General features: G+C 40.0%; 2 protein-coding genes across 2 annotated transcripts in view; one reads left to right on the top strand and one right to left on the bottom strand.

Moving 5' to 3' along the window:
- The window catches only part of IDUA (iduronidase, alpha-L-), a 44,739-nt gene that overhangs the window by 5,887 nt on the left and 13,444 nt on the right, over window positions 1-25,408 (top strand). The gene's annotated exons all lie outside the window — the stretch shown is intronic.
- On the bottom strand, window positions 3,703-7,199 carry SLC26A1 (solute carrier family 26 (anion exchanger), member 1). Its single transcript, XM_010192740.1, is given in 3 exon segments — window positions 3,703-3,767; window positions 3,770-5,207; window positions 6,579-7,199. Coding segments are annotated over 3 exon segments (2,124 nt in total).

The raw sequence follows: 25,408 nt of genomic DNA, 5'->3' as shown, positions 1-25,408 counted from the left end.
GAAGACTTCTTGGAATGTGCTGGTAGGTACTTGACTGAAGAAGAGCACTTACAGAAAACAGAGGACCTAGAGATACCACCACTGTGAGAGACTAACAGAGACATTGCTCTTTCTCACACTTATGCCACACGTAAAAAGGTACCACAAATCTTCCTCTTGAGAAGCAGATGTGCTCACATAGAAGACTGCCACCTTCCCTTTCTCACTTCTATAATGCTTTTTCTCATTATGTCATCTAATACCCCAATGTTGAGTCCATCCCTGTATTTTAACCCTGTTATAGGACAGCAAACTCCCCTCTCATCTTTTTTTTTTCCTACGTTACCCTGTTATTTTACCATCTGTGAAAGGATACCACAAGCCAAATTTTTTTCAAAGAATTGCTAGTTTTATTTTCCAGCCAAAACCACATATTTGTCTCTAGGTCACATGACACAGAAATAGTCATGGCTACAGGGGAACCCAAGGTGTCTTTCATGGACTGGACAGTTTCCAGGTTGCTGGTTACCAGTGTCAATAAATGCAGTCATTTTGACACCTAGATCACACATTCTGGCCATGCTGGACTAGTCCACAGGAGAGTTTGAGGTGAAGACTCCCAGGTCTTTGCCTAGCTCCATGGGATCCACGCAGTTCGTGAGTTATGAATCATTTCCTAGTCTTATGTAGCAGTACTAAAGTTTGTTGGATGAGTAATTTATACAAGGCACCACAGTGAACAAAAATATAGTCAATCTATATGATCAAACGTAACATAACATTTCCTAAAAGGCATATAATTATTTTATTTCAACATTAGTATTGGCATAATTGTAATTACAATCTTATCCCCAGCTCCTCTCCAAGTCACGTTACCTAATTCCTGGTAGAACAGGAGAGAAGAAGATCAGCAGTTTTTAACATTTTCAGTCTTCATACCCTTAATCTTGGTGTAACACAGTTAGTAAACATAAACATGACAGAAAAAAGGCTTGCTTTTTAGTTACCTTTTGCATACTCCTTAGAAATAATTTCCAGCATCCCTACCTCATAGCACTGAAAGCTGTTTCCCTGCTGTATCTGACATTGTCCAACACAGCAACTTGATTGTGAGCCAGCTCTGGCTGATAGCTTATTTCTAGTTTATTTCTAGTAAAGATCTTAAAACTTACCTTCCCTCTTATGCATAGCCAAGTTTTATTGCTTAGGTATCCTTTCCTGCCATTCGTACAATACGTTTGATGAAATCGAGACTTCTGACTCTTAGTTTCTCAGCCTACTGGATAAGAGCAGGGCAGCCTCTCTTCATTTTTCTCCAGATACTGTTGCAAGGATACACCTTCCATTGGAATAATTCCCTTTTTTTTTCCTTTTGAAATGAGATTCATCTAGAGTTAAGAGTATTTTTTCACTTTTTCCTTAATGTTCTAGCCTGGTAGCTGCACCAATAAAGATAGAAGAAGTTTAGATTGCTGGAATGTGTGTTTTTTTGCACTGAAACAATTTTGTTTGACTGCCAATGACGGCTTGCTTTGGCACAACAGCCTAAGAGTGTCTATATTGATATGATCTGGCAGAAACTCCTGTAAGCCCACTTCCTCATACTAGGCCCTGGCAGGACCTAGATACATTCCCTAATCAAAGACTGGTTACAAACAAAAGCAGACACAAAGCAATACTTTGTCCTTGGGCTCTGCCCATTTGCTTTTATGACAGAAATAACCTTGTCATACCAAGTCAGCAGTTTAAAGAATAACGTAATTAAATTGTTTTATGTCAGGAAAATGCTGCCAGTGGTCAATCCTTTAATCTCTTGACAGACGTTTCTGTCAGGTTCTACTGTTCTGGCAGTACTAACAGTGTGCAGCTGATACGTTTTTTTCATAACGAGTGCATTGAATCACCTAATATTGTAGTATTCTCAATCCTTCTGAAGACATTTTTTGTTTTGTCTTTTGGGGATGCACTGCTTTTCCTTTAACAAAATATTTGTTCTTGAGAGCCAGACAGGCTCTGCGCCAACTGTAGAACCTCAGTTTGAGTGTTCTTTCATTCAGTGACCTGAAAAGTCAAAACAAGCAAGTTGCATGATGTGTTGGCCTGATTTTTTTTTTTTAACAGCACAGCAGAGAAATAGCTTCTGCATGTATGGAACCTATTTCTAGAGTCTGCTAAATGTAAGAGGCACAGCCATGATAGAATTTCCCTCTGTACTTGGTGCTGTGTGTGACCCAGCCATGAATGAGGAGAGGGGCAGCTCCCCTACTTTTTGTACAGGTGATTATATGCTTGAGTATGAGAGAGGCTATTCTGCCAATGCCATGGGCCAGAACAATGAGTACTAACTGTGTTACAATCAAATTCTAAATCTATGTTTATTTGTAAAGTGAGAATATGCATATATAACAACATAACTGAATCATTTGACACAAAGTAGAATGAACAGCAATTAATGCAAATTATTATAGAAAGTAACCCAGCCCTGGAAAACATGATTTAGTGGACCTCAAATCAAAGAATAATATGACAGGAATAAAAAAACCCCAAACATCTGTAGTATGTTCCAACAGTGATGGAAATTTTCCAGCATGTGGGGTTATACAATTTAAAAAGCGTTGCACCCTTTACTTGGCCCAGGTATGCTACTGTAAAGCTTCATTAGCATTGCATCAGAGAAGACCAGCCAGGCAGTTCTGATTGACCTATCACTCCCCTTCTAGGCAGATCACAGATTTACCTTCCCACTCTACCCTCTTTTCTCCTGTTTCTCTTTGCACACAGGCAGGCAGTTGTAGGAAGAACATGCCAAGCTGCATCACAGTTCTGAGGTTTTATGTTTGATGGTCCTTATTAGCCCCTGAATTGGAGTTGCATCTCCCCACCAGAAGCAACATTTTTTTACAGGATGGTGCACCTGCCTGGGTAGCTGTGTGACTGCCGGCTAGAGCCATTAATTTTTCCTAATTCTATTTATCCCCATACTAGTTATAAAATTGTGCATCAGAGTCCCGTTTCTTCCAGCATCATTAAGGGTATCGAAACATTCAGTAACTAATTACCACAGACTGAAGCCAATAACACAAGTGACTCCAGCGGTAATTTTTTGATATGATGGTTTTGAGAGGACCTGTGATGGATCGTAGTTTCTTCTCCTGTGGCAGGTTGTGTCATTAAACCTGTGTGGTCAAGGTGGAGAGACGTGCTACATTCCATGATATTTTACACATTTTATTTGTATGTAAACAGTGGGAGTTGTTTATGAGCACACCTAGAATGATGGAAGGAACGGGACCTTTTAAGCCAGAATTTAAACCATTATATATCCAAGACAATAGATTCATTGCATTTTCATAGAAATGACATATCCCCATTAACATAAACCAGTTGTTAAGCCACTGGGAAAGTCAGCTGACACTGGGCAGACCGTCCAGCACAGAAGTCTCGTGATGTATAAGTTGGGTTATGCATGATTAGGGCACAAGGGTGAACTCAATCCCAAACTGCCCTATTGCACATCACCTGTATTTTAAAGTGAAGGTACAGGTAATGATCTAACCTGTTCCATCCTGGTCCTGGACTACATCCCCAGTGGCTGTTCTATGTGGCAGCTGACAAACAGCAGAGCTCTGCAGAGAAGAAAGACCAACAGTGTCTGATAATTTAATTATTACAAACTGCCTCTCATCTATGATTTTGCAGTGAATCGTCACGGAAGACACAGGATTAAACTGAGCAATCTGCTGGAAGCTTTTCGTCTTTTGCAAACTGCACAGCCTCGTGTATACTTTTTCCTGCATACTTCCAAATTCTCTCCTAAAGTAATCTCCTCTTTTCAGAGAGTCTATCACTGAGGGATTGCAGCAAGCCAGGAGAACAGAAATGTTTAAGTCCTTGTAGTCTTTCAGGATTTCCTTTAGAGTATTAACTCCAGTGGTGTCCAAAAATGAAATGGATGAGCAATCTACTACAAGGACTTGGAAATCAATTTGCTTAGGAACCAGTTGCAGAGCGGTTTCTCCAATGCCCAGTCCATTAGCAGTTGTGCAATCTCTCAGATGCTGCTTTTCCTTCTTCTCGTATTTCTTCCTTCTAGCAGTTTCTAGATTAGGATCTAAGTTAGTCAATCTGTACAGAGACTTTAGGAAGTAGTTTCTATTTGCATAGTAAAGTGGGGCCTCAAAACGGAATATTTTGACCTTTGGAACAGAAGAGAGGTTTTCATATTCTAAGTCATCCTCATAAAAGCTGGTGTCCTGGATCTGACCAAGCAGGGCTGCTCGTGGTCGCTGTGTGCGAACAATGATGCATAACATGGAGAAAACAATGCCAACCAACAGTCCTACTTCTGTGCTGATCAAGGCAGAGGCAAACATGGTAACAACCCAAACAAGTGTGTCCACCTTATTGACATGGTACCGTGCTGGCACATCTCGGAACTTCCTCAGGGCCCCTCGGAGGCTGACAATGATTATGCAAGCCAGGACACACTTCTGCAAGGAGTAGAAGAGAGGTGCCAAGAAGAGCAGCACCAGCAAAACCACCATAGCACTAATCACTCCAGAGACTTGAGTCTGGCAGCCTGTAGATGTTTTGACGAGTGTTTTTGCCAGAGCTGCGCTGGTTGCAAAAGAGTGGAAGAAAGAAGGAATGATATTGCAGAACCCCACAGCAAACATTTCCTGATTGGCCCGGATGGTGTAAGCATATTTCTTCGCACACATTTCAGAAAGGGAAACAGTGAAGACAAAGCTGACTATAGCAAGAGGCAAAGCATCTAAAGCAACTCGGAGCATTAAGTTGAAATGTGGTACCTTGGGGGAAATAAATCCTGTTGGAATAGCTCCAGAAACACTGGATGCATACACTTCATTTAACTTCCCGTAGTGTGACACCAGTGTTGCCACAACAATAACGACCAGCTCTGTGGGAAGAGGAAATTTCAGCTTATTCTTATACCTGTCTCCCAGTTCCTTGGCAGTGACCAGCACCACAATACAAATGGCACTTGTGATGACATCACAAAGGTTAGCCTGAGAAATGTTGCGGAAAATGTTAATCCAGGTAATAACAAGCATTCCGTGCCCTTGGCTACGTGGGATTTTTATTCCAATCAGATACTTCACTTGAGCTGTTAAAATGGTTAAGGAAGCACCAGTTGCAAAGCCATCCAGTACAGACTCAGACAGGTACATGGATACAAAGCCCAGACGAAAGATTCCCATTAGAACCTGAGGAGACAGAATAAAAAAAAAGAAAAAAAGAGATGAACATTAAATGGTGCTACAAATAATTAATTACATATAGGAGAAAACTAGCTGGAAGCACATAGCATTTGGCTATTTTAATTTTGAAACAGGAATTATCCTTTGATGTTTCCATTCTGCTTTTAAAACATTTGATATCCTTTTTCTGTTCTGAATACTACAAACCTAAGAGGTGAACGAGGAGTTTGAGACAGAGTCAAACTCTGTAACTCCAGCATTGGTCTGAAGTGACTCCAATGAAGTGGCTTGTCTGAATTTTATTTCACATGCAAAAGAGCCGTGGATCAAAAAATGCTTCTGTTATACAAAAGCGTATTTTCTTTTTTTCTATCTTAGAATAATACAATTGCTTTGTAAACAGAACTTGAATGACAACAGCTAAGATCCCTACTTTAGTGGCACTGTTATATTAAACAGCTGTTAATTTTAGCCCTGTGAACAGAAGGGAAATTGAAGCGCAGGCAGCCTTCATGGCATGCCTAAGGTCAGAAGTGGCAGAAGAACTCACAAACTTTCCCAGATGACAGGATGCTGTCTTTAACTAGCTGCTTCTCCTTCCTTTGATGGCTTTGAAAAATATAGCTTCATAAGGACATTTTTTTGTTCATAAATGTGACCTGAAATTTCATAGTAAACAGAAAGATAGCTAGCTCTTTCTTAATTCATACCTGTATATACAGTTAATAGGTAAACATGTTCATGATACTGCCTTCTGTGTTCTCCTGATATACTTGTGACAGGCAGCATGTTGGCAAGTCTGTGAAGTCTCAAAGAGTCCAGCACAGCCATTGTCCAAAAAGTATGTTAGTCTATCTATTTCCTCTCTTGTCTTTTCTGCTTTTGAATTATCTTTGGACAGCAGTTTGGCGGAGCATAGTACCCATAGCAAAACACTGAGCAGCACATTCTGAACCTGTGTAGAAGTAGTTGAGTGGATCTGCATTTTTACTAAAGTATCTAGGGAAACAGAATTATTTCCACACTGTTGAAGTACATAGCTATCTGGGAATTTCCTTCATGGTAAGTTCTAGATTGGATTCATGGTCTCATGAAAGCAGCAAGGCCAAGAGGCAGTAGAGTATCAAAACAATGTTAACAGTCTTGCAGAAGACACTGTTTTACCTGTGCTTGCTAGTAGCTAAGGAAACTGCCTACCTCCTGCTTTCTCTGAGTTGCCTACAGTTAGGCTTCCTGGAGAAAACAGTTTAAGGTCATTCAAGTGAATGTGTCATTCAAGTGTATGTCTCACTGAAAGAAAGTCAAAGCAAAGCTTAGGTCATGCAAAGAAGCTTTAAGAACTTTATGCCTTGCCTCTGGATGTCAGCAACCACTTACCTGATACACTCCAGCCACAAATGTCAAGGCTGTAGCAATGCCAATAGCATAGCATTCTTTACCACACTCAGTATTCATCCCTGCAAGTGTAAGGTTGAAGGCAGTTGTGTTGGACTGACTGTCATTCTGTGGAGAGCCATCGCCCAAGGCTGGTGGGGCGTCATCATTCAAGTCAAACCCAGCCAAGAGAAGTTCTCGGTCCACAACCTGTCCTACCATTAAGCTTATCAAGCTGAAAATGCCAACTGAGACATGACGGGATGTGCCCATTAAGAAATAGATGATGTTGGCAAAGAATGATGTGTAAAGACTATAAATGGGCTTCAGACCTGCCAGCAGCGAGTATGCGATTGCTTGGGGGACCAAAATGATCCCAATCACTAACCCAGACATTATGTCCCCCCAAATGTACTCTTTGCACTGGTACTTGGGAAGCCATCGTAAAACGGGAAGGAAGTCCATGATGAAGTTCTTCAGCTTCCTTGGGGTGCAGGAGCAGCTCTTCCTCAGCTTAGCTAGCATGACTTCTTTCCTATCAATCTTGGCACGAATCTTTCTTTCCATGATAAAGGAAGAATAAGTTTTGTCTTCCATCCTAGTAGCCTCAAGTGGTATTTCCATCATCCTGGTGTTTACTTCACGTAAGTGATTCTGCAATGTGAAGAAAGTGGCTTTTAGGTTGCAATTAATGAAGTTTTTTATAGCACAGACACTTAATGCTCAAAGTCTGTCACCTGATTGTGCTTTTAAGGAAGCATCACCCCAACAAGAATACCACCACAGGGCTCCAGTGACACATATCACCAAGAAATAAATCTGCAGATTGAGCACTTCCTTGCAGACATTTATGAGTACATTCAATTGAATGCAGTTTGTTTTACTAAGGAAAATTGAGTTAGTCATCGCTTTGTACAACAAATATTTCCATCAGCTCTTCCAAATGCTCCGTCTTAGATGTCTCTGTCATCAGAGGCAGCACCTGCCGCGGGGAAAGAAGCATATGCTAGTGAAGTAGGCTATGATCTGTCTAACAGTGTGTCTGCAGTCACAGATGTGGAACTCACATGTGGTACAGTGATCTGTCACAGCAGCTGTCCTCAATGCACAGGAGAAACATTCTGCTAGTAGAACCTGTAAAGCGGAGTTTTCTGGAAAGCAACAAGTTAGTCTTATGCAAACATTTGTGCACAAACCACTGATGGACTCTTAGAAGCTGCAGCATCACAAGAACCTGTAGAATTGTAGATTGTTTTGACATGCAGCTTCCATTAGTTAATAAGCACCTCTTCGCTAATACCACTTTGGCAACGTTTGGACTATGCACCATGACAGAATGTGTAAGTGTTTCAGAAGAGTGCTACATGTTAGTATTTTCAGTTTTAAACCCATAGTTACCCTAGCTTTGCTCTCCAGGGAATAAGATGTAACAAATAATTCTGTGGAGAGCAGAACAAAGGCAGTGGTGTTTCCTATGGTTCTCCTGCATGTCAGTTGTCTGATACATAAAACTGGGAAGATCTGTATTCTCTAGATGGGGTGCTTTTGGTATCTCTTTCCTCTTGTGAACACAACTGTTTTCGCCAAACTCTATATCTGCATTTTTGCTTAATTGTCAAATTCAGTTAAAATTAGCTTCATGTATTCATAAATCATTTGGGGGTAGGTAGAGAAATGACCGAGAGGCAAAACAGTATCACATTCAAGAGCCCTACCTTAAACAGTTTAAAAATAAAAATAGAAGCAGGAAGGTGGGAAATGTCAAACAGACTATGCCAAGTGGCAAAGCCTGTCTTCTGGTTTGCAGTGGAAAGAAAGAAGAAGAGACTTCCATCCAGTGGATGCCTATATATAGGTAGTGGGAGATAAGAAATGCCTTATGTTGACCTACAAGAAGTATGTGGTAGTACAACAGTAGCAGGATCTCTAGGAAAGAAGAACTTCTCCAGCCCAGCCTCTCCCAATGTCATAAACAGCCAGGATCTCTGTGACAAAGCTTTTTGGTGCCAGGTGTGACATGGCAATATAGTATAATGAAGCTTGTCTTCACTTACAGGTTAAAGCTGTTTCTTTAGTTTTTCAGTATCTAGAGACAGAAGCCATACCCATCAGTTTCCTAAAACTTGAAGTACACTCACTGGCACAGTATTCTGTTGGTATGTTTTAATGATTTTAACAGTTAATAGTAAGTTTAAACTCTAGTGATAAAAGTCATCTTTCTCTGTGTAAATGTTATACCTTTTTTTTTTTTTTTGTTAAGAAGACTATTTTGATTTTTTCATGTTTGTTAACAGTTAAAGTGTAGAATTCCAAGCTGAGAAAAAAACAAAGGGCTTATGAGTCCAACTGGAAGCATAATTGATAAGCAAAAGAATAGGTTACCAACAGCCTGTAAGGTTTTCATCTGTAGCACACCAATTAGAAAGTGTCTTATTATAAAATCTTCTATCATGCTTAGAATTTTTTTTAAGATTTTAGCAAATACCTTTTGCCACCAAATTGAAAACACTAAGAAGATATGTATCTCGTAACTACTGCAAGTGTCTTAAACAAGTTCCCAGGTATTATTTTAAATGACACAACATGATTTCTAAGGCCACGCAAAGTTTATCTGCAACTTGAAACAGGAGTGTTACATGCACGTAATCCATAATCTGGTAAGAGGCAGAAAAGAGATTCTCATGGGACATGTGTGGACTGATTGTCCAAGTTGAAAATGACCTGTGTAGTAATCTGGACATATTTTTAAAAATCAGTAGATTTCTATCTATCCCAATTACATTAAATAGTTTTTAGCTTCAACTGTGTAAGTTTCTTTATGTTTGTAAGTAAGGTTTATTTCCATCATAAGGGAAAACTAGTTACAATTTCATGTAACTGTTTAGAAAGATTGATGGCTGTTTTTAAGCTGTAATGCCAAATTTACTTTAGACTCCAGTGTTCTGCATGGAGTGGACTTCTGCAGTGTTCTGTTATGCTAGGCAAGATCTGCTTGGACAGGAAATAGGTTGGATCTAGACTTTGTTAGAATGGAAAGGCAAGAGAAAAGATAAAAGAAGTTGCAAGTCCAAGAGAAATTCTTAAGAGCATATGATTAATGTTTACCAAATAAGTAATGCTAGAAAATATAATAAAGACACTAATTTTTAAGATGCAAAAATCCAATACTTCCTGTCTTACCCAAAGTAGATTGGAGAATGAGAGGCTTGTGCATGAGGACAGCAAGTCGTATTCGAATGCCACCCACTTCTTACAGCCAAGTGAGTTCAGACAGCCAAGGAATAACTACAGTGTCCTTGTTCTGCCTATTTAAAGGCTAGTGGGCAGTTCAATATCCAATATGTGCTTTTTATAGGCTACATAAAAATGTTTGCATTGGCTTCTGTGAACTAGGCTCATATATTTAATTGTAAGAGCGGCTGTCTGCCTCTCTCTAAACTCACAGAATGTACTTCCAAGTTTGTACTTACAAAAAACCCCAAACCAACAAACCAAACCAAATAAATTCACACATCTGCATTGTTTGTGCACCTTCCTGAGGGATTAGAATAGTTTTTAATACACAAGATTATTGGAATATTATTTCTCTGGAAATCTGTTAAGAGATCTTGTGTATGAATGATAATTTAGTAACATCTCTGGGTTGTACTGCCTTACTGGATAATCAGAATGGTAGGTCTTTGTAAAAGCCAACAATCACCAAAAGAAAGATAGTATGATAAAGCATGTGTCTTTTCAGCGGTTTTGGTACATTTTAGACACATGTCAAAAAACCTTTGTGGTGGAATAAGTACATTCAGGCTAAAACACAGCCAAATGCTGGCAGAAGGTAATTTTCTTCAGTTCTTTTTTCTCCTGAAAATAAGGGTTTCTTTCCTGTGAATAACGATTTATTCTGCTAGATATATTTTCAGAATCCATATCAGATGAACATGCTAGCTGTAAAACACTCAGCTCTGAAAAGAGATGTTACTGGTTTCTAGAAACTTAATGTTTAGAGTTTAATTGTTGCTTTTAGAACTTATTAAATCCATGCCTAATAATGGAAGGGACATTGTTACCAGCAAAACCTTTTTCAGCTGTGTAACCCAGGAATTGTCAGGCTGTGATGCCGGTAGCTCAGTAATAACTTAGTTGCTTCACCTGAAGAAAATGGGATTCCACCATGGCTGCATGCTATCCCCTGTACATTTGTGCAGCCTAGCAGAGAGCTCAGAGCTTCCAATGTTCTTGCCATCTCCAGAGACAGGAGCATGGAGAGCTGATCTGTCTGCCTCTGTGCACATGAGTAGACTCTGGCCTTATGATTCTGACACTGAGATATGACACTGTCCTTCCACAGTGGCAATACTTGAGCAGTATTCAGGAGTCTTAGGGGTGTCAGTAGACAGATTCCTGTACTGGTTCACCAAACGGACCCATTTTCAGCTCAGTAGTTTATAAAAGAAAAGGGAGAACCCGTATTTCAGGTTCCCCTATACCCTCCAGAGCTTCACAGAACATATGTTTGCATTTTATTCAAGTGAAGACTTCCTGTCAGTTGCTGAAAGAGCTGTTCTTAGCAGGGATGCACAGATGAAGCAGCATATAGCATAGAACACATCTATCCGTTGCATTCTCAACTGTTTAATACAAGTGAAAGTTACTTGCATGCCTATTCATATACATATGTATTACAACAAAAAGTAGTCTTGGTTATTTTTAATTATATTTGGATGTTTGGAATCTTGACAGTTGAGTTTTTTCAAGTTGCCCCTGAGCATAAGTTAAAAGCCCCCCCCTTTTTTTTTTCTGCTTGAGCAGAACCACTGTCTGAACCAGTCATCCTTTCAGGTTAAAGTGACTCAGTTTATCTTGTGGAAAATGAGAAACAAAGAAAAGAACCATTCAAGCCAAACAAACCGCCGACTTTCCAACTGGCCTTAGTCCCACCTTTCTTCATGTCTTTTCACCATGCCACTGACCTGGCAAAATCTCTCTGCAGGGAAGGGAACATTTATCACAACATATTCAGTGGGATTTCTCTTTGTAGTTTCTGCTGGTTCACATATAACCATTTTTTGTGAAAAAGCATAACGCAAAATATAACTTCATTCTGATGCATCCTTTTGTCTCCTCATCCTGATTGTTCACCGGAAAATCTGAAGCTGTATCTCTAGAAAGCCCAAGAGGGAGTAGGCAGGGTGAGCCTGCCTTTCTATGTTAAGGAGATCTCTTAAATGCATATCTGGGGCAAAAGTCAGACAATCTATCACAACTGTATAATAGAATTGTGAGCTCTTGCTGAAATAGTGATTGCAAGTGTAAGTTAGGATAGAGCCCTTTGTATAGTTTGACCCAAGTGATGATTGCAGTTTTATCTGTGTTTGAACGATGAAAAATCAGCTAAAAACTAATGCGGGTGGAGCAAGTTTTATATTTATAATCTGGTTTCATTGTATTTTTGTTGCATAAATTACAGAAAAACATGAGAGATCAGTTTAGCTAATCATTTGATTTAATACACTTGCAGGTGTTGAGTTAAACGGTTCGTGTTACTCATCTTTCACATCAGCAACCTTTTCTGCCTGCAAGAAACCTTTCTTGATTTCTAATGGCTATGACTACATTACTGTTCTGGTTTTGAGCATTAACATGGTGTTGAAAAAAATCCCTAATTTGCAGTGCATCAATTCAGTGTACAGAGGCATGTTATGCTTGCAACCCAGAGTTTTTTCAGAGGAAAAGTAACCATAAGCTCTGCCCCAGTGCTCTCTGACCGTTTATGGTGGTATAAAAACCTGAGCCAGCAACTGGTTCTTCGGACAGCTATGAACAGATGTGGTGAGGACATTTAGTCCACTGAAATGCATATAATATAATACAATACAGATTCAGCACATGCTCCTTCATTTATTAATCTGCTTTTGTTTTGCTGATTTACTTAGAAATGTCGGCATAACCTATGGGTTTTAGAAAGGATCAAGTGACAAAACAGAACAAGTGAAATTAATGTTTTTCTTGGTCTTGCATAAGCTATTGTATTTTCAGCTTTAGAGCACCAGGACCTAGATGTTCTTGGAAGCAGACTTAAGCAAGTTGCCAACAACTAAAACCATTGATTTAAACATTGACCTAGCAAGCGTTCAGGCTATAGGCAAAGAACATCACAGTGATTTTTAAGAAAACTGTGTGAAATTTGATGAGCTCCATTAATTTTTTACTATATCTGGGCAAAATATGTGACTTGAAAGCATTTTCTTGTTGAGTCTCAACATCAATCCAAAAGTGAAAGAGGAAAAAATATTACAGTTTATTGGTCTCTACAAGTCAGGAAAGCCAGAATGTTAATCTAAGTCCCCTGCAAATTAACATGCTATACTAAGGAGTTATTCTGAGGGTCAAGCAATCTCTTATATTTCTGTATTTCTAATTAAAATTTACAATTCACAACTTCTACTTCCAGCTATAAGTTGATCTAGGATTTTTAAGGTAAGTTAGGCTCTTTTTCAAATGCCTACATTCACCAGCAGTAAATTATTATTTTCTCAAGCATTCTCAGTCCAGGGTTCCAGTGAGTAAGATGACAGCCCCTGGCATGTAACAATGCCAGAGGTGATGAGCAGGCTACAGCAGAATTCACACAGTCAGCCAGCAGCTGCTGTTCAAGCTGGCCCATCAGATCATGCTTGGGAATGATCAGGCCTTGGACATAAATGATCAAGAAGTTTCACTGGCTCTGCAGGGACTGGTTGTGTTCAGGGGTCTCAGAATGTGCTGGTCAAATTATTGACATGCACTTGGAAGGCAGTAGAGTGTTACCCTTCTGGAGAGTCATAGGGCATGACCACTAAAAAGACATTCTCTGTGGGGTCAAAGAACGTTCCTAAAAATCAGATTTCTTGTTTCTGGAATAGTATCCGGTCCAAAGTGAAAGTTTGTTTTTTAAAAAAATCTTTCAAGATAGCTTTCCAAGACCTTAATTATCAGTCACAAAGCTAAACACTAAGCTCTGTTTTCTGCCCTGTGGTTTTGCTGGACTTTGTTTAGTCACATTAAGCAGCTGTGGAGAAAAACAAATTGATATCCCATTCTCATGTTTTTTTCCTGTTGCCTTCCCTGATAACTTAGGTTCACTACACTCAGTAAGGACAATATTGTGGAAACTCTCCTTCATATTTAATCGCTAAGAAAATGCTCAATTTTAATAATAATTTAATACTTTGAGAACCAGATAAGCTTCATATAGGCCACTCCTCTTAAACACAAATGAAAACTAGCCAAATGACTGGTCTTCTCAGACCAGGGTTTGCAGGAAAGATTGCTTCCATACCAATTGCAGTTGACTACATGCTTTCCAGATCTTTGCCCAGTATCTACCTTATAAGCAAGATTTATGAAGAACAGAATAATGACAAAACTTGAAACACAATGCTGGTGTGCAAAATACCTGAAAAGAGGAAGTTTTGCACCTTTGAAAACAGGCAAAGAACAAATAAAACCTGAGTTCAGAGGTGTGGAACGGGAGGCAAATCTCTTACCTGGATAGTTTTTTGACAGAAGTGTTCAGCTCTGGTTTTGCATGTTAGGATGAATGAAAGTCTTCAGTGAGGCATTGCTCTATTTGCATAAAGGATAATTATTAGCTAAATAATCCTCAAGGGAAGAATTGGTAGTTATGAAATCTTGAGCTTGCTGCTTGGTAGTGTATTGTCACTTGTACTCCTCTGAAAACTTCAATATATATGCAGCGCTTGCTGAGGATTCGAGTTTAAATAATGCATAAGATTATTAATTAACTAAAGCTGATCTGAATATTATGCTGAGTTCAGGCTGGCACATCTCTGACCTTTGAAGCTGCTTCTCTTCTGAGATTTGACCTGGTTTATGCATCCTCATATAGCATTAGCTTTTGATTTTACATATTCAAGGTGTAAGAACTGCAGTCTTGCCTGATATCTGTGCATTTTGCAGGCTGGAATAAGTGCTGTTCTGAGCAGCACATGAGATGGGGCTGCTGGAGGTCAGAGTTCCATTCCTGCACGTCAGCGCGTTCAGTTCACAAGATCTCTGCTGCTCTGGTGTAAACTGAGGTCTGTAAAGTCTAGGCAGATCAGCAGGACAAAGACTGTCTTTCTGTTCATTCTTTGCGAGGATATAAATGACCAAGTCCCCTCTCTGTTACCTTCGCTCGTTGGACAGGTGAAGACCTATCCAAATGACAGATAATCGTCTGTCTCCTCCTCTCGTCAAAAGTGATAGGTAGTGTTTAATGTTTACTAAGCAGTGTAGATTAACAGGTAGGGTGCAAGGCCAGGACTGACAGGAACTGCATTCAATTGGTTTACAAGCTAAGGGATGAGGGGATGTGTATGTTTCTCAGCCAATGAAGAACACGAACACGCATGCAATAAGAATCTGAGATGTGAGATGCAAAGCCTGAAAAAGGCTGTGTTGCTGGATAGAGAAAGATTTTTCCTCCTGCCGTGCCAGCAGATGTGCTTGCAGGGAGATGCAGTGCCCAAGCTTGTCTACAGAGGGCCATGTTCTAACATCTTTTATCACAGTGCAAGAAGTTTCCTGCTCTTTAAAATAAAAATAAAACATGAAAATTATGGCAATGAAAAGTCAAAGCACCAACGTGAGGGTGGAGAAGAAAGAGAAGGACATCTTTTTAAACTGATGCTAAACTAGGCATGGATTCTCAAAGCTACTGGCTGTTACCAAGAACTCAGACTTGGTGACAGTATTTGTAACATTCTAATCCCAAAAGCTAATGAAGGTTATTTAAGTTTTAGTAAAATCCTTTTTCTTGCCTCTTTCCTCTAGAAAGTCTTGTCAAGCATTTCTGCCCCTTTGCCATTCCCAAAGTAGCTCTTAGAATAAAAGGGAAGCAGCGGTGAACTTAATCTGCAGAGTGAATTTTGCACACTGGAGGCTGTAAAACAGTGTGTCTCTTTGGTCTTGTGCATGACAGAGTAGAAGGTGGCTTTATTGTTTCTGTTAATTTATTTCCAGGCCTGCGGTATTTCTTTCTTGATGATAAAGTGACTTAAAGTCTCCCAAATTTGGCTTTTCATACATTTAACTATATTATTCTTAGAACCAAAAGTCATCTTCTGTGAAGACCTCCTGAAATGTGCATGCCATCTGCTTCAGGACCAAAGCAAGCTTGCCTACTCTGTTCTCCTTCACACCATGTTTCCAATATTTGGAAATTCTGCAACTTCTATTGTTTGCAGTTCTGCAGTTTGCAGAATAATTGGGGTTTGCCCCACTTAGTATTTTTTTGAAAGACACCTCTCTGCATTTCTTTCCAACAGTACTTTTCCCAATATCAGGCTCCTGAGAGCGGCAGGATATTCAGGTTATCACTTGATCCCTGTCATACAGAGTCAGTTGTAAATTTGTTTTGCCTCAAGCTTGCCTAAAATTAACACTTTCTGAAATTTTAAAAGAAAGAAATTTCAAATTATAATTTTGAAATATGTGCACACTATTTAAACACAGCACTATTCAAGTGAGGCTAAATATCTCTGCAAAGGAGAATTCCATATGGGAAAAAAATGACAAAATGAAGCAGTCTCTTATTGTGTGCGGGAGTTGTGAAAATAAGCTAGTTTTGAAGAAACTAGATCTTATGATGAGCAAAATTTACTTGACATACAGAAGGTTCTGACAGCAGTAGGTTCATCAGTGCTTTAATTATGGAGATGTCAGTTCACCTTCATAGCATGAAGCTGTTCATCAAGGCGTCAGTCCAACAGTAATTTCTGACTGGGCAGCTCCTGGCATCCTGACACTATCAGAGCAGGACTGAGTTCCAAAAGGACTGCCTTTCCATGTCAAATGCTCAGTTGTGTATTTAAGAAACCATGGTAACTGGCCAAAATAATCAAAAGACATGCTACAATGAAGCACTTATCTTTAAGGATAGAAACTACATTTAAAAAAATAAGACCATTGACCAGCAATTGAGACTTTACAGATTATTTTTTGGTGTGACTTACTATTTATCCTTATGAACAGATGCCTAATATTAAATTTTATTACTATAAAAATAAAATCTACCTGTGGGTATTTGTGAAATAAATGCTGTAAAGAGATAAAGTATATTAATATAATTGGCTTTGTTGACACAAAGTGTGTGTGTTGACACAAAGTGTTGTTTACTTGAGGATTTCAGAAGACTGCAGAACAATTCATGGCATTACTACATACAGTTCATATATGGTAACCTAATTATATACTTTAAAATAATGCTAAATTACTCATACAGGGAAGGTTAAAACTGTTTGTTTACTCATCTACAATCAACAACTTCAAATCTTCAAAAGTACATAGTGCAAATGTAATAGACTTGTTCTTCTGTGCAAGTGTTTGAGTTCCTAAATTCAGTAAATCATAAAACCCACTCAAGCCTAATGTCTGCATTATTTAAAATGTCCTCAAGCCTCAGTTGGCCTGCAGTTTACCATTATACCATAGTGACCAGGTGATGTGCCTGAAAAGCACACATTTGGTTGCTGTTTAATAGGAAAGATTGGAGCACTGCAAATAAGCATCCCCTCTTTTAAAAGCCCTAATGTCTTATACCTAACATTCCTTCTCCAGCTGTGGCAAGTCTCCAGTGCAGCTGAAAATGATTTGTATATGGGAAGGGAGAGACATGGGTTTTTTAAAAAGGTACTCTTCTGTAGTCCCTGCTGCAGAAGAAACTCTGAGATCTGCAAAATTCACTGTAAAAGTATATATTTAAAGCTGAATAAGACCATCCTTTACTATACGTCCTTCCTTCTGTTTCCCACTACAAGCACAGAACCAATTGATTAGCACTTACCAAAGGCACAAAGTAGCTGCAGTAGTTCCACAACAGATTTCTTATCAGCACACAGTAGCACAGTTCCTCAGGAGCACAGCTTTCTACAAGAGCAGATTAGAAATTCAGTCACGATATAGTTTGAATTGGTCCAATGATATTACTCCAGTGGTGTTTACAGTGAGATAACGTAAATAAATAGTAGCACTAGAAAAAAATCTTTGTCCCGTAGAGTGCAGTCACAGGTAGAAGATAAGCTTCAAATCATTACAGGGGCTGATAATCTCTGCCTTCTTACTCATCCCTGCTATTCTGTTCTAATAGAGCTAGTTGCAGTACATGGAGATCAAATAAAAGTGCAGTCCTGACTTAGCCTAAACAGTTTCAAGGGTTTTGAATACATACTTAATTCAACAAAAAAAATACTGTGTTAAGTGGGATTAGGATAGGCAGTGTGTGGAACTGTCCTTGCACACAGTGTTGAGCTGTCCATGGTCATCATTGGAGTTGTGTCCTTTGGAAAAAGATTTTTATTAAAATACATCATGGAGGGGGCTTGGCTAGTAAGTCTTTTGTCTAGGAAGACTTTACATACCTTCAGCAGCCCTTGAGTGTAAGATGTCTGAGCTTGTCTGCCTTGTAAACAAAACTGCCTGTTGTTTCATTCCTAAACAGTGGAACCAAAGCCTACTTATAGATTTCTTTAGGATGTACATTTCTACTGATATTTGTAAATCTTAGAGGTAAATTTACTGCAGCAAGGATAGTCTCTCAAGAATACTGAAGCTTCTTCACTCATTCCTTGCATTTATGTGTAATTCTAACTGGTTGTTCAAAACCCATTTCTGTGTGTAAAGGAAACAGAGGATTTCTTACTGCATTGTGAGGTACATTTTCATGAATCATAAGCATATAGTACACTTCTGTACTGAAAAGGAAGGTATTTTTCATATTTGTGGAAGTTGTTTGGGGTGGGAGAAGAAAGAAGAAAAAAGGGCTATACATTAACATGAGGACCATGGAGTGGAAGAGCTGTCATTGCTATATTTGTTGTTACATCACTGGCCTAAATTGTAATGCTAAAACCAAATTAAGAATAGAATTATCAGCTCTCAGTTTGAAGAGACCTGTAGGTTTGCATCTCATTGAAAACTGTCTATAAATGCAATTGCTTAGTTTTACCTCCTTATTTGTAAGAGTTTTTGCTATATTTTACATTCAAGAGCCAAAAGCAGACACTAGGATGCCATTTAAAGAGCTGCTCTTTCCAGATTGGGTTATAGTGCTCATTTGTCAGTTCTGAAGTATTCAGAAACCATTCATCACAAAAATTGTGCAACATTAAGAGCAGGACAGTGGATGACATATTCATTGTGCCTTTTCACCATCATAAGTTATTAAACATAAGTAAATTCAGAAATTAACTTGGTATCATTAAGTGAAGACCTCTTCTATTTTCCATTTTGCAAATAAATGATACATTCTAGTTAGGCATGCAATTGCCTCTGGGCAGGCAAGGATTGATACAGAAAGACACACCTGAAAGTACATCTGCCATGCAAATAGATCCAAGAGCAGCTGGACTTAGACCTCATGTGCTGCCTGTACTTTACACATTACAGAAGTAAATCAGACGAGAAGTCTAACTGCAGGTCTTCATACCTTCAGTATTTAGCTTCATGTTTTTCTTCTCTTAGACTGTTTGCTAGTTGTCCCATTACATGGTCCTCAATAGAATTCTCACTAAGTGGAAACAAGTTTTGAGAACCATAAGAGGGTAAAAGTTAAACGTCTGAAAAAGTAGCGCACTGTGCATGAATGCAAAATTTCAGGTCCAGTTACAGCATGTGAGTGCAACCAGTGCACAACCCGAGGGCTTGAAGTCATACAGAGCAAACTAAGTAGAGCATCGTTGAATTTGGTTCTTGTTGCATATTTGGCAGCAGGGAGGGCAATCATTCCAGCTCCTTGTTGCGACATTACACAACAGTAAATAAGCTATGTCCTCTGCTACAGTTGGAGTCACGTTCTTTTGGACTAAATTTCCACATACAGCTAACAGGCAAAAGAATAGAAGGAGCATAAACAGAAAATAAAGATGTGAAAACGAAGGAGTGACAGTAACAGTACAGTGGAATGAAACCAGTAAGTCAAATACCTATCATGAAGACTCATTACTGAAATTGCAGTATTGGGCTGGGTGCTTGAATTAGAATGCTGGCTGCATACAGAGAACAGTTCTGCTGCTGCTTGGAAAGAAAAGTTCAGTGACAGCTTTCCCAGGCAGTGTTAAAAGGAGTTATGTGCTTGAGGCAAGCTAGTTTCAGCACTTCGTCATGATTTCTGTTCCTTGTGCATCTAAAAAGTCACCTTTTAATCTTCATTATGAATTTAGTCTCCCTATCCCCTCTTTCTAAAACTTTTGCTTATAGATGACATTATTTGGAGTTCCATAATCAAGGAGAGCATAAAAACACAGTGAACCTTTTGCTTGTTGCCATATGTCATGCAGGAGGAAATAACTTCCATCTGTCAAACTCAATTAGAAAGAAAGATGTCCCCTAGCAACCCAGTTCACATATAGTAACTGAGCCTACTTTTCAGTCACTGACTGAGCCTTTAAATTTGTAGTGAAGAATCAGTCAAAAAGCATTTCCTGCTGCTGAATTTGCCTTACAATTATTTGATTACTTCCCTTTGCAAATGAATGTAGACACAACAGATCTCAACAAGGGATCACAAGATCCTACAACAGTCTAAATTATCCATGCCTAGATGATCTGTATGTTTGCATGTCTGGAGAGGCCAGGTACTAAAATACCATATGCCTTTGCCTAAATTGCTATGCTTTTGTAGCCTGTTTCTCTTTTACATCTCAAATTTGTTTTAAAAGGGGGGAAGTAGAAGGGAAGGGGGGAAGAGACACAACAGTCTAAAAATATTTTCCTAGCAAGCTAACTCACCTCGGCACAGGAAGCTGTTGATGCTTTGTCTGCCTCTCTCTCTCTTCCCCCCACACACAGCACGCTCATTGCTGAAAGAAGAACTGAGACTGTGCTCACAAAAGCAGGCTGAGTAAGAAATGGAAAATCATAGGCCATGATTAGCATCAGCTTGAAAGCATTCATTGTTTGCTTGCACTTCTGTTATCTAGCCAGATCACAACAAGGATTTTGTGAGTTGCTTTGCAAGGTAAAGGTCAAATAACGCTGACTTCAAAGAAGAAAGAAGCTTATTAAGATGCTGTATAAATCGAAGTCAATTCTATTGTAATGTATTTAAAAAAAAAAAATCAGCTGAATGCACAGCCTCCTGGCTGGCTTGTAGCAGAGGCAGTGATTTCCAATAAATAACTGATGCTATATTTTGCATTTTTGAAGCCAGTTTGTTCCTAAACCACAAAGATTCATGCCTGTCCTTCATTTTGCGCATGTCTCATGCTGGCTGGTTGTGTGGATGGATTAACTGTGACAGGCTGTGACATCAGTGAGGGCTGGATGCTGTCTGGCTGTGTGGTTTTGTAATGCATCTTCCCACTATTGCTGAGCTGACTCATTCATGCTGTAAGGTGAGTGAATTTTGCATAGCATGGGCCCAGCATGAACTGAAGTCTTTGGCATTGTGCCTGCGTGCAAAATCTGTGACATGTAAAGCAAGCAGATTTTCGGTCCCTGCTTACACAAATGATGTGTCTGAGAAGCAAATGCAGAGAAGCATTAATGCTCTTAAATAAACCCAGAAGTGATAAAATACACCAGTTCTTTAGTGTGGGTACAGTAATCTTTGGCCTTGCAACTTTGAAAAAGCCTCTGAGTGAGGTTTTTGGTCTGCAAAGCATCTGTGAAAAGCACAGGCTGTGTTTTGCCTGGGAACTACCAAGGAGGAAGAATCATCAGGGTTCATCAACCTGCAGAAGGTCAAGTGATCATGGTTGTTTTGGCATGTGGGGATTTCATGAAAGGGAGATGATTTACCATACCTGTATTTACCACAGGAAGTGAGAGTGAGGGGAGCAAGAACGTGGCAGAAGCAGCTCTGATGTAAATAAGTCCTGTATTGTCAGCTTCTGCTGAATTAAGAAGGGGGAAGCGGTGTTTAGTAATAACCCAGGAGCCTGCTGTTTTCATAGTTGTTTGTTAGTGATCTTGTGCTTAAACCTGAAGAACCAATCTAGTTGGGTTTTTTTGGTTGACACTGAGAAAGCCTGGAGCAATAACTGCTGAGGAGGCAGCCTCTGGAAAGAGGAATGTTAGTGAGGGCTATTCTGCCCTTCATATACTCTGAGGTATCATTTCCATAGGGCTCACAGAACATAGTGCTTAGGACCTGCTTTTAAGGTCTGGAGGCTTTTAAAGTAGTCAGCAGAACAAGAAGCTTATGTAGACTATTGGTTTTGGAGCAAATAAAGCCTTTTTAATAGCCTGAACTTTAAACGTTTCGTTCCTCACAGCTGCAAAAGTAATTAAAAAACAAGGAGGCAGGATTCTTCTGTGTTTTAAGAGGGACTTGGAGGGCAAAAAGTTGCCCACTTGGAAGAGATAAATTTGCTGACCTTTCCTATCCAATGCTTTTGGCCTTCATCTTGAAGATGCTGTGCTCACAGCTTACATGCTTCACTGTCACGTCAAGAGCCTGCTCTCCTGGCGAAAGAAATAAGACAGTTCCTTCTGTAGGGCCTGGTTTGAACTGGCATAGTTTATCCGTGCTTGTTCCTACATCTTTCGAGTGATCATCTTGGTTTTGGACACTGAGCTCCTCTCCAGGTTAGGTGGGTGCTTGTGTCTGTTCTGGAGTTTTTTGATCCCTAAAATGGCATCACAGACTCTAGAAATGTGATAATTCCTTGCGACACTGTATCTACCAGTGCTCCTGATAGTAGTCACTTACTGTAACAACTGTTTACTCTTGATTTAGAGAGGGGGAATTTAATTATCATGCATGTTTACAGTCATCAGAAAAAAAAGTGACTGTGATACCATTGATCCATATCCTGGCACCATGACCAAATGAGCGTGTTTGCAGCAAGTGGCTTACAGGGCTGGACAATAATGGTCTGGCACACAGCTAAGCATCTCTGTCAAATGAACAGTGGTATGTAATGCAATCATTATCTCAGCAGACACCATAGAAGAGTAGTATCTTAGACTGCACTTCCACTTCTCTCTAAGACTATGACACAGAAAACCTCCCATGGAGGAGGGCCTTTTTTGGGTGGAGTGCACCTTTCAAGTCTGAGGCCAGCCAGTACTCTACTGAAAAATTTTGTTTACTGTTAAGGTGTCATTTGCACCTCCTCTGCCAACACCTTGTGCTAGTTTTCTGTTCCTATTTCTTGGCTGCATTTGCCACTCAACGAGCAGTCTTTCCCAGCAGAAGATCCAGTGAGGATGTAAGCAGGCTCTGCTGCTTTGTGTTAGCCAGCCACTATGGCAAATCTACCAGAAGAGAGACTGTTCTCAGACATTGGCGAAAGCAAGGCAGATTGTGTTAGCTTCTGGTGTGTGTGGTAGCTGTGTCTACCAGAAATGCAAAGGGAGACCACACCAGCTGAGTGAGAATGTCAGGATAAGAAAAGCACTACTCCAGTATATAGGTATTTCCCAATCATATCAAGGTCTATTGATTGTTACCCTACATGTTACCTTTGAGTTCCTAAACAGGCTGTGACCTACTGACAAGGGTCAGCCACAAGGCTTCCTATCCCAGGAAATTTTGTTCAGTAGATTATAATAAAGTTTGATAAAGTTAGCTTGATGTGTTATCAGAGGTTCAATAATTGACCTGGAATGGAAACACTCCCTGCTTGTGTTTTTCTTGCTTTCTTTTCTGTAGATAAGATATTTGGTCCAATGTCTGTGTGCACACTTTCTTTCCAGAGTGTGTAACTATAGCCCTGGGTAGGATCAGCCCAGGGCAGATGAGAAGCAGCAATGCTGGGCTCAGGAGGGAAGCTGTAGCTCTAGGCTAAGGAGCAATATCCACAGCTGTGCTAGCTGGAGCAGGTCTGGCCGTGATGCAGGGTGTTGACAGCCAAAGCCACCTTACCCCTGCCTTCCCAAGAGGAGTTTGTGAATGGGAGTAGGCTGAATGTGGCATGGATAAGAAGCACAACGTGATTATCTTACAACAGTTTGGCAAGCTATCCAGTAGCTGCCTATGAACCTGAAAATAATTTACCTTCATCCCAGAAAAACATTACTCTGGTAAAGGGAGACAGTGGAAAGCTGTTAACATGGGCCCGTAACTTTTGACTCAGCAAAGGATGGTCCCACAAAGCAAGCTCTTCCAAGGAAGAGAGCAACAAGATTTTGTGACAGCCAGCGGTCTGTCGTCTGTACTTATCACTGCTCTTCATGTTCACAGCACGGTTGTTGGTGTCAAGAGCCAGCTCCTACAAGTGAGTCTGGAACCGAGACCATGACGATGGCTGGAAAGACACCTCACCAACAGACGGCACTTTTGGGAGTACAACAGCCTCAGGCCTGGGGCTTATAAGGGCACTGGTGCCAGGGTGCCAGTAAACGTGCTCTAGTGTAGTTGCTTGTTATGACTGAAGATGAGGAAGACTTTATCTGGCAAGTGTCCCAGAAAAAAAAAAAATCAGCTGAGGATCCTGGCACAGACAGGACAGTGATTGCTGCTTCATGTCAGAAATATCCAACAGCCTGATCTATTTGCATGCAAGAAAAGATTCCTATGAAGTGGCAGATCAGCCAAAGGATGCAAGAAGTGCCTCTACACCTACACACATAACACAGGATCTCATGTACCCTCACTTCAGCCATGGCTACTAATGGCATTCTGTTTTAAATTTTACTTTATTGATACAGCAGGAAAAATGTAGATGTGCTGGGATCTTTGGTATACCTGCACCAGATAGAAGGCCTTATTTACCTGTCTGTTTTCACATAGTACTGTGTAGAGCTTAGACTGGAATTGGGAAGGCACTAGTTCCTTTGCTATTATCTAACTGGTGTTACTAAGTTTTTACAAGACAGTAGAGTTAATAATTCTTATGCTCACTGACTGTAAGTGTGCATGTAAGCAAATATTTCAATAGAACACAGGGTACAACTGGAAGTAGTTAATGGATCTGAGGGAGCAGAGCTACCTTTTGCAAGAAAATACTTGTCTTTGAACTTTGGAATAGGACTGTCAGACTTTTTCCCCCCCTTTGTCTAAGCCATAAAACCCCCCTAGTTCCAAATGGCCATTCTTGAGTTCAACAGTAACTTCTCAAATGCTCTTATGTATACTAAAGTAAATAAATATCTTTCTGCTATTCGCTTCTTTCACAGCTGCACCATTTGGCTCTGACAGGAACTGCAAGCCCATCAGTGGCTGCAGACATGACAATTTCTGTCATGGTGGTAGGACATAACTTATAAGAGAAAAGCCAGCTTCACATCTTTGGTAAAAGAGTGTGATGGTGCTCGGACTAAGATGGTGTGATTGGCCACATCACAGGCAGAGCTGGAACAGTGGATATGGCTTATGTTACAATTGTTTTGCAATCCTGTTTTCCTTTTCTAGATCATAGTCAGAGATGCTGATGACACTTTGTCCGCTTCACGTTGCACAGTTCCCTTCTTTATTCACTGGGCAATTCTGTCAGCCCTTTGTAATTGTCTAAGGACTTCAGGACTGCTGTTACAGGTTTCTCACTGAAACCTTCCCTTGGCAAGAAAGTACAGAGGAAGAGCCTCAGTCTAAGAGGCTTGGAAATGCATGCGAAGGCACAGAAAAAAACAAGTTGTGAATCTCAGCACAGAGCCCAGCATTGATTTAAGAGATCTCCTGACTGCCCCGTTCTCACTTTTTATCCTGTGTGCCTACCATGCCTTGCAAGCACTGACGAGTTACAGGGGTTGTAAGTGATTGTCTACCCCACTTCCATTGAATTTTCGTATTTAGGACATTGTGTCTGCAGTTCACTAGTACAGCTTTCCACCCAGGCAGACACAAGATGCCTAGGAAAGAGTAGGCAAGAAAGCAGAGGCAGAGCTCAGGCAGCACTGTAGCAGGGAAATTAGGT

This window comes from Mesitornis unicolor, unplaced genomic scaffold (assembly GCF_000695765.1).
Source record: "Mesitornis unicolor isolate BGI_N332 unplaced genomic scaffold, ASM69576v1 scaffold2419, whole genome shotgun sequence".
In the NCBI taxonomy this organism is placed as follows: domain Eukaryota; kingdom Metazoa; phylum Chordata; class Aves; order Mesitornithiformes; family Mesitornithidae; genus Mesitornis; species Mesitornis unicolor.
The sequence above is the reverse complement of the archived record's forward strand: the minus strand, read 5'-3'. Positions and strand labels throughout refer to the sequence as shown.